The sequence below is a fragment of the Aethalodelphis obliquidens genome, unplaced genomic scaffold (genome assembly GCF_003676395.1).
Source record: "Aethalodelphis obliquidens isolate GAN/ISIS:26980383/991018 unplaced genomic scaffold, ASM367639v1 scaffold44, whole genome shotgun sequence".
In the NCBI taxonomy this organism is placed as follows: domain Eukaryota; kingdom Metazoa; phylum Chordata; class Mammalia; order Artiodactyla; family Delphinidae; genus Aethalodelphis; species Aethalodelphis obliquidens.
Window position 1 is genome coordinate 1,184,227 of NW_020837988.1, and position 13,567 is coordinate 1,197,793.

A 13,567-nucleotide genomic window follows, 5' to 3' on the forward strand; every position below is an offset into this window, starting at 1 on the left:
TGTATGTGTAGCTTATGTATTATAGTCTAAAGTATTTTAGGGAAGATTTTTTTTGGAAGTCATTTATCACAGTGGCTTCCACATCATAGATCTTAATAAATAGTGAATTATACGTAACTGTAAATGAAAGAGAGGCACAAACAAAATATTTCAGCTTGTGGTGATGATTACCCATAAACTTTCTATGAATGTACAAAGGTGACTTAATATATCAATAAGTTGTTAATGTGTCTTTATTCCAAAAGTGCCTGTAGAATAATTTTTCAATTTTGAAAATACTCTAAATGATTATTTCTTAACCATGAACACGTCCTCAACTTAAGTACATTTTGCTTTCATAAAGTGCATTTAAAGTTTTTGTTTGGGATGATAATCCTGGCATCCATAATCCTTTATAAGACGTTTCAACCTCTTCTTTTGCTGGGACTTGTCAGATTCAGGGTGGCTTAAAGAATCATTAACTCTCTAAGGAAACTGGTTTATATTGTTGGGGGGGTTTTGTAATAAATTTTTTTATCGTGTTAAAATACACATAATGTAAAATTTGCCATCTTAACCATTTTCAAGTGTACAGGTCAGTGATACTAAACACGTGCACCTTGTTGTGCAACCACCACCACCATCCATCACGTAACTCTTTTCATCTTATAAAACTGAAACTCAGGGCTTCCCTGGTGGCGCAGTGGTTGAGAGTCCGCCTGCCGATGCAGGGGACACGGGTTCGTTCCCCGGTCCGGGAGGATCCCACGTGCCGCGGAGCGGCTGGGCCCGTGAGCCATGGCCGCTGAGCCTGCGCGTCCGGAGCCTGTGCTCCGCAACGATGGGAGAGGCCCCAACAGTGAGAGGCCCGCGTACCACAAAAAAACAAAACAAACCAAAACAAAAACTGAAACTCTGTACCCATTAAACAATAACTCTCTTTTCTTCCCACCCCCCCAGCCCCTGACAATCACCGTATACTTTCTATCTGTATGATTTTGACTAAGTACCTCATACAAGGAGAATCATACAGCATTTGTCTTTTGGTGACTTGCTTATTTTACTTAGCATAATGTCTTCAAGATTCATATACATGGTAGCATATTGCAGGATTTCCTTCCTTTTTAAGGTTGAATAATATCCCACGTTTTGCTTGTCCACTTATCCGTCAATGGACTTTTGGCTTGCTTCCACGTTTTCTGGTCTATATGTTTTTAAACTGCTAATTGAGAGTCAGCTTGACTAAAAGTTGTCCTGACGGTTTGTCTCTTAGAGACACAAGCTTTATTAGATTTTGAATTTTGGGAATAAATCTGCTCTTTCATATCAGTCACGTAGATGCAGTTTTATAGCTTTACTATTTATAATATTAAAGAAATGACACATCTATCCCAAATCCATCTTGGCAGTCTCATCACTCTAGCTATCAGCGCATGCTAATGACTGAAATATTAAATACCTAAGGGAAGCCTTTGGCATCAGGTTTTTTCATTTAATGTTTATTTTTCCATAATTAGTTGATACATTTTTCAGCATAATTTTTCTACTTGAAAATCACCATTGGATTGAAGCCAGTTCATATCAGTGTTGCCAGCAATTTAAAATGTCTTCCTCTAAGTTACCATTGCATACCTAGTCAACTGATAAAAATACACAGAATGGTGAAGTGCAGCCCTGGAAGGGTGTGGAGGAACAAGTACACATACACGTGTTGTTCACATTGGAAGTGGGTTCAGTGTTTTTGCAGAGCAATTTGGAAAAAAAGTTAAAAAGTTCTTCTTAGAGTTTCTCCAAATAATTTTGGAGGACTGCTGTGAGCCTAAAAGCCTAATATTGTAGGCTTTTATAACCTAAAAGCAAAATATTGTAATTCATTCACTGATGTCACCTATGTAATAATAATTGGAAATAAGGCAGATATTCAAGAATAATGTGATTAAGTAAATTATGGTACACTGTAATGATGAAATACCCAACAGCCACTAAAAATAACAAATACATCATAGATGAGACTAAAGATAAAAAATTAGATGTGGGGAAAGGTAGAACAGTATCTACTCAGTGATTATACCATTAAAAATATTTTTATGTACATTGACAAACATTGAAATTCAGTTTGCAGTGGTGTCAGTGCCTGTGGAAAACTAACTTTTTTTGTTCTTTTTATTTTTTGTAAAGATTTAATAACCTTGTGGCTTTTGGATGTTAACTTTGTATTAATCATAGTGAAGGTTAAGGATTAGAAGTGCACAGTAAGAATAAATGAATAAAATACATACTATACCGCTTATGAATATCCTTCTTCATGGGAAATTCTTACTACTTTGACACAGTGTGGTATGTGATAAAAAGCAAAGGTTTTCAAATCAGATTGAACTTGGATAAAGTCTTTCCGCGTCTCTTTTTCTCAGACCCCATGACGTAGTTTGTCCGGGATGCTACAACAAAACACCGCACACTGGGTGGCTTATACAAAACAGACATTTGTCACAGCTCTGGGTGCTGGAAGTCGAGGTCAAAGCAGCAGCGTGGTCGCGTTCTGAGGGACATCCTCCTGGTTTGCAGCAGTGCCTTCTCACTGTGTGCTCACGGTGGAGGGCAAGGGAGCTCTCGGGGGTCTCTTTTATAAAGGCCCTAGTCCCGTTTCATAAGTGCATTAATCACCTCCTAGGGGCCTCACCTCCTAGAACCATCAGCCTGGGCATTAGATTCTCAGCTTGTGAATTCTGTGGGGACACTGGCATTCAGAGCGTAGTACTCTGTTACCCCCATGCCGTCACTTCCTCTGTCCTCCACAGATCTCAACTTCTCTCTCATAGTTCCTGTGTCATGACCTTTTCCTGGTGCCTCTGGGAGAGTTCTTCCATCTGATCGTATGTACAGTATACAGTTCTCTTCTCTGTCCGTAGCTGACCTTTTCTTTCTCCCATCATTTCCACTTCTTCATTCTTTTCTGACTTCTTATTTCTGCTTCGTGTCTCTAATTTCTTTGCTTACCCTTTTCAGTATATTTTTATGCATATATACTCACATATATATATATATATTTATTTTGCTTTTAAAAAATACTTATCCACCTGTTGCAGTTATACTGCTGCAGATAACATATGCCATTCGTTGTTGTTGCTTCTCGATAGTAGCTTTGCTCCTCAGGGATCCTGAATTTGGCCGTGAGCTTGTATTCCCCAGGGACTATCAGACGGTCACTTCTCCTGAAAGAGCAAAAGGCCAGGCTTCAGCTCCCGACATGCTGGATGAGCTCCTAGAAGGAGGAGAAAGAGGTAAAGGACCCTCAGCCAGAGCACCTCATTGCTGCACCTCCCCACTCACAACTCCTCCACTGGGAAAATCTGCTGCCCAGGGGCTCACCTTAACCTCCTGGACAAGATGGCAGTAGGAGGACGCAGTTTTCTAAGGTCGAATGTCATTAGTTCTGGAAGCTGGAGGGGACAGTGCAGAGCGTGAGTGCCCAAGAAGCTCCACGAGTGAGCACCTGCTTTCTCCAGCTCCTCTCGCCCCAGCAAGGCATCTGCTTGCCTTGACAAGACTCAGCGCAACACCATGTTGGGTTCTTGTTTCCAACACGGCAGTGGGACAGATGAGATTGTCCCAGGGCTGAGCAGGGGGAGGCGGGAGCAGAGAGCAAAGCTTGCTTCCCATCCCGCTTCTTTCAGCTTACGGGTTCCGGGTTTTCCTCCCGGACTGCAACCCCTTCCCCTCCACAGACGCGTGGTCTGCAGTTCAGGACAGCCTTTGTCCTCCCCAGGAGCTCCTTGGAGTTTGTTTTTCTGTTGTTTTTATTGTTGTGGTGGTTGGTATCATTAATATCTCAGATTCATGCCTCCTGTGGTTTCTCCATGGTTGATTCTGGGAAACAGAGTCAGCAGCCCATCCTATTCTGCCGTATCGATATCACTGAGTGTTTTTTAAAAGATTATTTTTTGTCCCCTAAAAACATAACTGTTGTCACTACCTAAGCCTATCTGCTCTTAGAAGATTTCTCTTCTGTTTCAGAACGTGATTAAATTGACCGTCTCTTCTCTTATTATGCCCAAATATTGTGTTCAAAGGGGAGGAGTCTTAAAACAAGGAGTAGAAAGCAAGAGACTTTGTTTTCAGGGTAGCTGGTTTAGAGCTGTGTACCAATATCCAGGTATCAATACATCCATGAAACAGGGGAGCAAATGCGCTTAAAAAGCCTTTTATATAAAGTCCTCTTACACTCTTCCCAGGGATCATCTATTTCAAATCAGCTTTTTAAGGATAGAAATGGAGCACCTGCCACCTCCAGCTCCCAGTCTCAGCTTTGTTGTCATTCAGCCATTTCTTCTTCTCCAGCGTAAATGCGTTTGACCAGCCATCTGTCATTCCTGTCTCTTCTGATCTAGTGTCGAGAGGGGGCAGGGCCAGTAGCTGAAATAGTATGAACCAACCCCAGTCCAAGGTGAAGGAAACTTTGGATTTTAACAGTATCCATCATATTGGCTTATTTAGCATCTATCACCTTCAGTGAAGTAATCGGCATCAGGTGCCAGGTGCAGTCAGTACTCAGAGTGCTATTTAGCTTTGAGTAAGGCTAGCAGTTATTACTTAGCTCACAGAAATTGTAAAATTGTTAGCGTTCAAAATAAGTGAGTGCGGGATGTTTATGGAAAATGGGGTAATCTCATATTGTAGGTATTTTGATTTTTAAAGCAACTTCTCAGTATTTGCCTTTGTATCCTGTTCCCGTCATCCCGATGTAACTTTTGTCCTTACTGTCACTTTCGGGTCTTCTAGTTCCCGGTCAAGGAATTGTTGGTTTATACAGTGCTTGTTGAAGTCCATAGTACCTAAAACAGTTATCACTGTGTTTCAGAAAATGCTGCATTCTTAGCTAATGCAGAGACAATAATAATAATAATAACAACAACAGCAAGTCCCCTTAGCCTGAACTAACTGTTCATCTGGTAGCATGGCATGCTAGGTTCCCTGATCTACTTTCCCTCTGAAAACAACTAAAAAGGCTAGATACAATTTTTTTTTTTAAAGAACATCTTTTTGAGTGTATTCACAAGCTGTTAAGTTAGGTAGGATACTCAGATATCAACATCTAAATGAAAACAGAAACCCAGAGGTGTAAGCAGAGCACTGAGGCAGCTCTCACCTTGAGGACCTTTTCTAAAACTGAGTGAACTTGAACTTCAGTTCGGGGCCTCTTATTGGGCACAGGGGAAAAACAAAGTCCAGGGTTAGCTTAAGGTAGAGGATCTAGGCTACTACTGTGCATACAGCCGGGACACCAAGGGCCACACCCACCACGTGCAAGTGAACTAGAGACAACCTTGACGGTGAGCGGGGCGCCCCTGAGCATTCATAACCGTAAGCCAGCGCTCGTGGACGTGTGACGCCTGAATGCGCACTGTCACCGTGTCCTGGAAAACGAGTCTGAGAACTCACTCTAAAGTCGTCCAGACATGCTGACATCTCCAGGGCCCTGTCAGAGTCACATGATTGCCAGAGAACCTCTTTCAATTCCAACAGATACGAACTTGCACTTAAAAAGAACAACAATGCAAAACGGTAGGAGAAAAAACAAAGTACCATGAACCAGGGTCTTCAAAGTTTTTGAACAGCAGAATGAGACCTGCAAAGGCTTGAGATGCTGGAATTATCAGCCACAGAATAGAAAATAGTCATAGTTAGTATATGGTGTAAACTTACAGATTTTAAAGGAATTGAAAACACTAAAATGGCAAGGGCGTTTAAAAATTACCATGCATATTTGTAAAAGAATAAACTCCTAAAAATAAAACAACTGAAATTCAGAATCTGAATGGATTTGAGAGCAGATTACACACAGAAAATGTCTAGAACGTAGGCGAGAGGACAAGATGAAAAATATGAAAGAGAGCTTAGATGAAATGAAAGAATGGGAAGATCCATGTACATCATGTGAGTTCATAAAGAGTGGAGATAGAATGGAACAGAGACATTAAATTAATAGGTTACGCCTGAGAGTCTTGCAGTCGTTATAAAAAACAGATCCAGAGGAGGAGCATGTCCCAATCAGAATAAATAAAAACATATCTACGCTTAGAGAAATTAAAAAATTGAAGAATACAAAACACAAAGAGAAGATCTTAAAAGCAGCCAGAGAGACAAAAAAAAAATTACCTTCCAATGAATAGCAGCTGACTTTTCAACAACACCCCTAAAAATATTTTCAGATTAGTGAAAACTGAGAGTGCTTGCCACTAAACTTCTTTAAAGAACTTAAAGGATGCGCTTGGGGCTACAGGAAAATGCTTGTATGGAAGGTCAGAGTTGCAAGAAGGAATGAGGAGACAAGACAGGGGGACATATATGGATATATCTAAGCAGCTACTGAATAATTAGCAATTTTGAGTTGATGAAAACGAAATAAACTGAAAATAACAACTCTAGCATATAAATATGGGAGACTGCTACAGGACTTAAAATGTCCTAAGTTTCTTTCGTTGTTTAAGAGCATATAAAAAATAATTAACTTTAAAATTTGATAAGTGAAACATGGGTGTTGAGGCCTCTTACTGTGAGCACGAAAGAAAATCTAGTGTGTCGCTTCCAGACCAGAGAGGAGAAGAGAGCTGAAGGAGGAAACCATTTATTCATTCAGAATAAAAGAAGGAAAAGGGGGGAGAAAAGCCAAACATACAGAGCATAGGGCAAGCAGCACAAAATAAGAGACAAAATAAAGGCAAATATGTTAGCATGTACAAACTAATGGACTACATTGGAATAAATGCCCCATTTATTTATTTTTTTAACATCTTAATTGGAGTATAATTGCTTTACAATGGTGTGTTAGTTTCTGCTGTATCACAAAGTGAATCAGCTATGTGTATACATATATCCCCATATCTCCTCCCTCTTGCATCTCCCTCCCACCCTCCCTATCCCACCCCTCTAGGTGGACACAAAGCACCGAGCTGATCTCCCTGTGCTATGCGGCTGCTTCCCACTAGCTAACTATTTTACACTTGGTAGTGTATATATGTCAATGCTGCTCTCTCACTTTGTCCCAGCTTACCTTTCCCTCGCTGTGTCCTCACATCCATTCTCTACGTCTGCGTCTTTATTCCTGTCCTTCCCCTAGGTTCTTCAGAACCTTTTTTTTTTTAGCTTCCATATATATGTGTTAGCATGTGGTATTTTTTTTTCTCTTTCTGACTTACTTCACTCTCTATGACAGACCCTAGGTCCATCCGCCTCACTACAGATAACTCAATTTCGTTTCTTTTTATGGCTGGGTAATATTCCATTGTATATATGTGCCACATCTTTATCCATTCATCTGTTGCTGGACACCTAGGTTGCTTCCATGTCCTGGCTATTGTAAATAGAGCTGCAATGAACATTGTGGTACATGACTCTTTTTGAATTATGGTTTTCTCAGGGTATATGCCCAGTAGTGGGATTGCTAGGTCGGATGGTAGCTCTACTTTTAGTTTTTAAGGAGCCTCTATACTGTTCTCCATAGTGGCTGTATCACAGTGCAGGAGGGTTCCCTTTACTCCACACCCTCTCCAGCATTTATTCTCTGCAGATTTTTTTCATGATGGCCATTCTGACTGGTGTGAGGTGATACCTCATTGTAGTTTTGATTTGCATTTCTCTAATGATTAGTGATGTTGAGCGTCCTTTTATGTGTTTGTTGGCAGTCTGTGTATCTTCTTTGGAGAAACGTCTATTTAGGTCTTCTGCCCATTTGGGGATTGGGTTGTTTGTTTTTTTGATATTGAGCTGCATGAGCTGCTTGTAAATTTTGGAGATTAATCCTTTGTCAGTTGCTTCGTTTACAAATATTTTCTCCCATTTTGAGGGTTGTCTTTTCGTCTTGTTTATGGTTTCCTCTGCTGTGCAAAACCTTTTACGTTGCATTAAGTCCCACTTGTTTATTTTTGTTTTTATTTCCGTTTCTCCAGGAGGTGAGTCAAAAAGGATCTTGCTGTGATTTATGTCATAGAGTGTTCTGCCTCTAAGAGTTTTATAGTGTCTGGCCTTACATTTAGGTCTTTAATCCATTTGGAGTTTATTTTTGTGTATGGTGTTAAGGAGTGTTCTAATTTCATTCTTTTACATGTAGCTGTCCAGTTCTCTCAGCACCACTTATTGAAGTCTTTTCTCCATTGTATATTCTTGCCTCCTTTATCAAAGATAAAGTGACCATATGTGCGTGGGTTTATCTCTGGGCTTTCTATCCTGTTCCATTGATCTGTATTTCTGTTTTTGTGCCAGTACCATACTGTCTTGATTACTGTAGCTTTGTAGTATAGTCTGAAGTCAGGGAGTCTGATCCTCCAGCTCCATTTTTCTTTCTCAAGATTGCTTTGGCTATTTGGAATCTTTTGTGTTTCCATAGGAATTGTGAAATTTTTTGTTCTAATTCTGTGAAAAATGCCATTGGTAGTTTGATAGGGGTTGCACTGAATCTGTAGATTGCTTTGGACAGTATAGTCATTTTCACAATGTTGATTCTTCCAATCCAAGAACATGATATATCTCTCCATCTATTTGTATCATCTTTAATTTCTTTCATCAGTGTCTTATAGTTTTCTGCATACAGGTCTTTTGTCTCCTTACATAGGTTTATTCCTAGGTATTTTATTCTTTTTGTTGCAATGGTAAATGAGAGTGTTTCCTTAATTTCTCTTTCAGATTTTTCATCATTAGTGTATAGTAATGCAAGAGATTTCTGTGTAAATGCCCCCTTTAAAAGACAAACTTTGATGAGATTTTTAAAAGAAGTTTCCAAAATATATGCTATTTATAAGATATATAGCTAAAACTTGAGGGTACAAAAAGGTTTAAAAGCGTGGATAAAAATATACCACACGGGCTTCCCTGGTGGTGCAGTGGTTGAGAGTCCACCTGCCGATGCAGGGGACACGGGTTCGTGCCCCGGTCCAGGAAGATCCCACATGCCGCGGAGCGGCTGGGCCCGTGAGCCATGGCCGCTGAGCCTGCGCGTCCGGAGCCTGTGCTCCGCAACGGGATAGGCCACAACAGTGAGAGGCCCGCGTACTGCAAAAAAAAAATTGTACAACTGGCCATCAAGCAATCTCAAAAATTTTCTGGCCATCAGGCAATCTCAAAAATTTTCAAAGAAGTAACGTAGTATAGAGTACATTCTCTGGCCACAATGCACTTAGAAGTGAATAACAAAAAGACAGTCATTAAACTTCACATCCTAAATTGGTTGTTGTCCCCCTAAAATTTCATATCCACCCAGAAGCTGGGAGTGTGACCCTGTTTGGAAATAGGGTCTTTGCAGATGTAATCAAGTTAAATGAGGTCATGCTCGATTAGGAGGAGCCCTAAGTCCAAGGTGACCATTGTCCTTATAAGAAGAGGGAAATTTGGACACAGAGATACAGACACACAAGCACAGCCACGAGGAGATGGGGGCAGAGGCTGGAGCGACACATCGAGAAGGCAAGGATGGCACGCAGCCACCGAAAGCTGGGGGAGACTCTGCCTCAGAGCCTCCAGAAGGAGCCTGCCCTGCCAGCACCTTGCTTTCAGACTTGCAGCCTCTAGAACTCTGAGAGAATAAACGTCGTCTTAAGCCACCCAGCTTTTCGTACTTTGTTGGGACGGCTCTAGGAAACTAGTATACCCCATAGGTTTGGGAATTAAGAAACATACTTCTAAGTAGACCATAAGTCAAAGAAAAAAATAAAAATGGAAGTTCAAAATGTTTTGAATTAAATGGTAATGAAAATGTCGTGTATCTAAACCTAAGAGATTAAACTTAAGCAATGGTAGAGCGGTATTTATAGTCTTAAGTTTATATAAATCAGGAAAGAAGAAAGGATAAAAATAAATGAGTTAAATATCCAGATAAGAAGTTAGAAGAATAAAAAACCCAAGAATGTAGAATGAGGGACATAACAAACATAAGAGCAGAAATCGATGAAATAAAAACAAAAAATACAGTAGCAAGTACTAGACGAATCTTAGAAACACAATGTTGCCTATTTGAAGAAGCAAGTTGCAGAAGAGTACATGTAATATTCCATTTACATAGGTGTTTGAAACAAGGAAAACTAAATGTGATGTCTGTGGTAAACGATTTCAGGTAGGATCTCTGTCTGAGCTAGAAGGGGTGGCATGGGATTGGAGAAGGAGGGAAGCAGGAGGAAGGAAGCAGTGAACTTCCTTTGTTTGGTAGCCTTTTGCAGTTCTTCTTTTACGGCTCTCCTAGTCATATCCTCTGACCATTTTCCCATTTTTAAAAACAAGGTTATTGCTGACATGGAGGCACAAGTCCACAAGTTGAGAGAAGAGCTGATCAGCGTGAACTCCCAGCGGAAGCAGCAGCTGGTGGAGCTCGGTCTTCTTCGTGAAGAGGAGAAGCAGAGGACTGCTCGGGACCACGAGGCTGCCGTCAACAAACTGAAGGCTGAGTCAGAAAAGATGAAAATAGAGCTGAAAAAGACTCATGCCGCTGAGACAGAGATGACGCTGGAAAAGGTAAGATGCCCACCTGGATGTGTTATAGACAGTCGAGATCCGTGTTTGAAATCCACTGATGCCACCGTTATATTTAATCTCAAAGAGGTGGTGGACTTAGAATTACTCTCCAGTTGATAAACCATTCAAATGAGCAATCTAAGTGTCTTGCTGTATGTCTCAGGGAGTTTTCTGACTTTTCCCTTGGCTTTTGTGGAAGGGATTGTATGGAATATCCCTTCCATAGTTATTAAACATACACTGTGAGAAAAGTGTTATAATATTATCAAATATTATACTGATTAGGAGTATTGGGGCTGTAACCTTGAGTTTTTCCTAAGGTAAGACTAGGTTTCAGATCTTTCTTATGTTGTCTAATGGTCATTTCTAGATTTTACAGTTTTTTATGTGTCCCATAGATGATGACATATTTTCCCAGATTGATATTTCAAATGAAGAACTTTCTTTAGAATTACACATTTTTGAAATATATGTCAATATAATGTTTACACATTTTGAGTTGACTTATATTCCAGAGGCAGCCTCAGATATTTGTTCTTCTGGAAAAGTGTAAATATTTTAATCAGGTAGTAAAAGCGAATTGCTATTAATCATCACAACTGTCAGCTGCCCCTTGAGCTCTTTAAGACCAACCTCTATCCTGCGATCAAGACCCTGGGAAAGGGTAATTTAAGAATCCTCTGATTTTATTTTTTTCCCACCTCTTCTTGATCTTTAAATGGGAAGACTTCATAGAGCATACCATGGCATTCCAGGTGCTGCTCTACTAATTTTACCAGGATCGTGGCCCTAAGGTGCTCACTTTGCATGAGTACCGTCATTTACCTGAGGGTCAGATTTCAGCAGACTGGGCCCGTGGCAGCCTGGCTCTGAACCCAGAGATAAACTGGAAGAGGGCTCTGAAGAGGCAGGAGTGAAGAGGCAGGAGTGCACCTGGCTTCCTGGAGGGACTGCAAGGAGGCCAGTGTGGCTGGGAAAGACGGAGGAGGGGAGGACGAGGGGCTGAGGTCAGGGACGAGGCCTCTAGGGACGGACCGGGCCCCGTAGGGCTGTGGAGGCCACTGCAAGGGCTTGGCTTTGACCCCCCCATAAGTAGAGGAAGCCTGGCGTGTTTGGAGCAGAGGGCTCTCGGGCCACGCCCGCCTGCGAGGGTGAAGGTGGAAGTGGGGAGACTAGTTCAAAAGCTATTGCAGTGATTTAGACCAGAGTTGAGAGATGCTGGGCTCGGCCAGTAGCACTGAAGGTGGTACACGGGTCCGGCTGGGTTATGGTCTGATGGTCTGCAGACAGAGCTGACGGGATCTGCTTTGGGTTCAGACATGGGAGTGGGGGGTCAGGGGAGAGGCGGAGGGAGAGAGAACCTGTGAGTGAGTCGCCCAGTGTGATTCCAAGGCGACTTGCTGGAGCCACGAAGCGAGCGGAGTTGCGTGCCCTTTGCTGTGTGTGAGAGACGGCAAGAGCTGCGCAGGCCACAGGGACACGACCTGGCTGAGGGGCCTTCGTACCCCAGTGAGGATGCTAGCAGTCATTCCATCAGAGCAGCGCGGAATCGTGCTCTTTGATGCCAAAATATACAAGGTGTCAGGAACTGGGGAATGTCCTGATACCGAGTAGTTTTCGCCCCCTGACAAGCGCACAGGAGAAGGGGAAGCTTACCGATGGGGAAGCTGCTGGGAGCTGACACACGCCGCACCTCAGCTCTGCTCACTGCCGCCAAAAGTTCAAAGTATCTCCAAGTAAATGTGCTTAAATGGCACGGATACCAGTGCACCTCGAGTTTTTAAAACACTGGACATAGTAAAGCCAGACTTATAAAACATACAGTTTAGGCCTTCATTTTCTTGAATCACGTGTTCACATTTTAAAGGTTTCTTTTTAATAGGAGATGAATTTTTCAAGGATAGCTTTATATGTGTTACTAACGAATTGACAGGTTACAGATAATAAAAGAAATTAGTATTAGAAGCCATCAGTAATTTCTTTGGCAAGTATTTCTTGAATATTTTCTATATCTCAAAGGCATTATCCCAGGCACTTTGGGGCTACACAGAAAAAGGGAAGAAAAGGCACTGTCCTTAAGGAGATTATAAAACAGTAGTGGCTGTAGGACACACACACGTACACAGATAACTGTAATGCAAGGTAGAGTGTGAACTGGGGGGAAATGGTTTTCTATTAAGAAAATCAGGGGAAATTACCTGGAAGAGATGGATGTCACTTGAACTGGACACGGGTAATGTGTAGGATTTTCTAGTAGGTTCTAAGCCACAGGAATGACCACGGCAAGAGCCATGTGCGTGGCATAGCGGCTACCGAGGGAGAGTGGCCAGCGCCGAGCCTGGAGACGGCGGGGGCGCCGGAGGCCTCCGAAGCTGTGGTGGGGATTAGGCTTCATGGGGTAACAGTGAGGAGGTACTGAAGGTTTTTTTTTTTTTTTTTTTTTGCGGTACGCGGGCGTCTCACTGCTGTGGCCTCTCCCGTTGCGGAGCACAGGCTCCGGACGCGCAGGCTCAGCGGCCATGGCTCACGGGCCCAGCCGCTCCGCGGCATGTGGAATCTTCCCGGACCGGGGCACGAACCCGCGTCTGCTGCATCGGTAGGCGGACTCTCAACCTCTGCGCCACCAGGGAAGCCCAAGTACTGAGGGTTTCTAAGCCATGAAGTGTCAAGGTTCAAGCGGTTATTAGGAGAATCTTTCCAAGGTGCCATGGAGTAGAGGTAGCTGGCAGGACTGGATTAATCCAGGTGACAGGTCCCCGAGGGCACCTCAGAGGTACGGGAATGTGGTGGGGGCCTCGTGGTGAGCACGGGCCAGAGGAGGCGTGTTTGAGAGTCAGCCCAGCCAGGGCGCCGATTAGACTTGTGAGGTGTAAACCCCGCCCTGGATGAATGGGGAATGTCACAGTCTCTGGTCCGGGGAAGAGGATGAAGTCGGTTATGAACGTCAGTTGCATTTGGACCCAGCTGTGACGTTCCCTTGCGGTCGAAGGGACGTCTGTAGCTAATCCCAGGAAGAGCAGGACCGGAGGAGTAGCCCCAGAATGGAGCCTGCGCAGGGAGAGTACAGACGGAAAACCAGCAGCTGGGGAGG

General features: G+C 42.7%; 1 protein-coding gene across 26 annotated transcripts in view; it reads left to right on the top strand.

The window, feature by feature from the left end:
* Window positions 1–13,567, top strand: part of CEP112 (centrosomal protein 112) — a 422,076-nt gene that overhangs the window by 257,016 nt on the left and 151,493 nt on the right. For all 26 annotated transcript variants that reach the window (XM_027080441.1, XM_027080442.1, XM_027080431.1 and 23 more), the window contains one exon: window positions 10,246–10,476. In XM_027080441.1, the coding sequence (XP_026936242.1) occupies window positions 10,246–10,476 (231 nt within the window). The remainder of the gene's footprint in view (window positions 1–10,245; window positions 10,477–13,567) is intronic.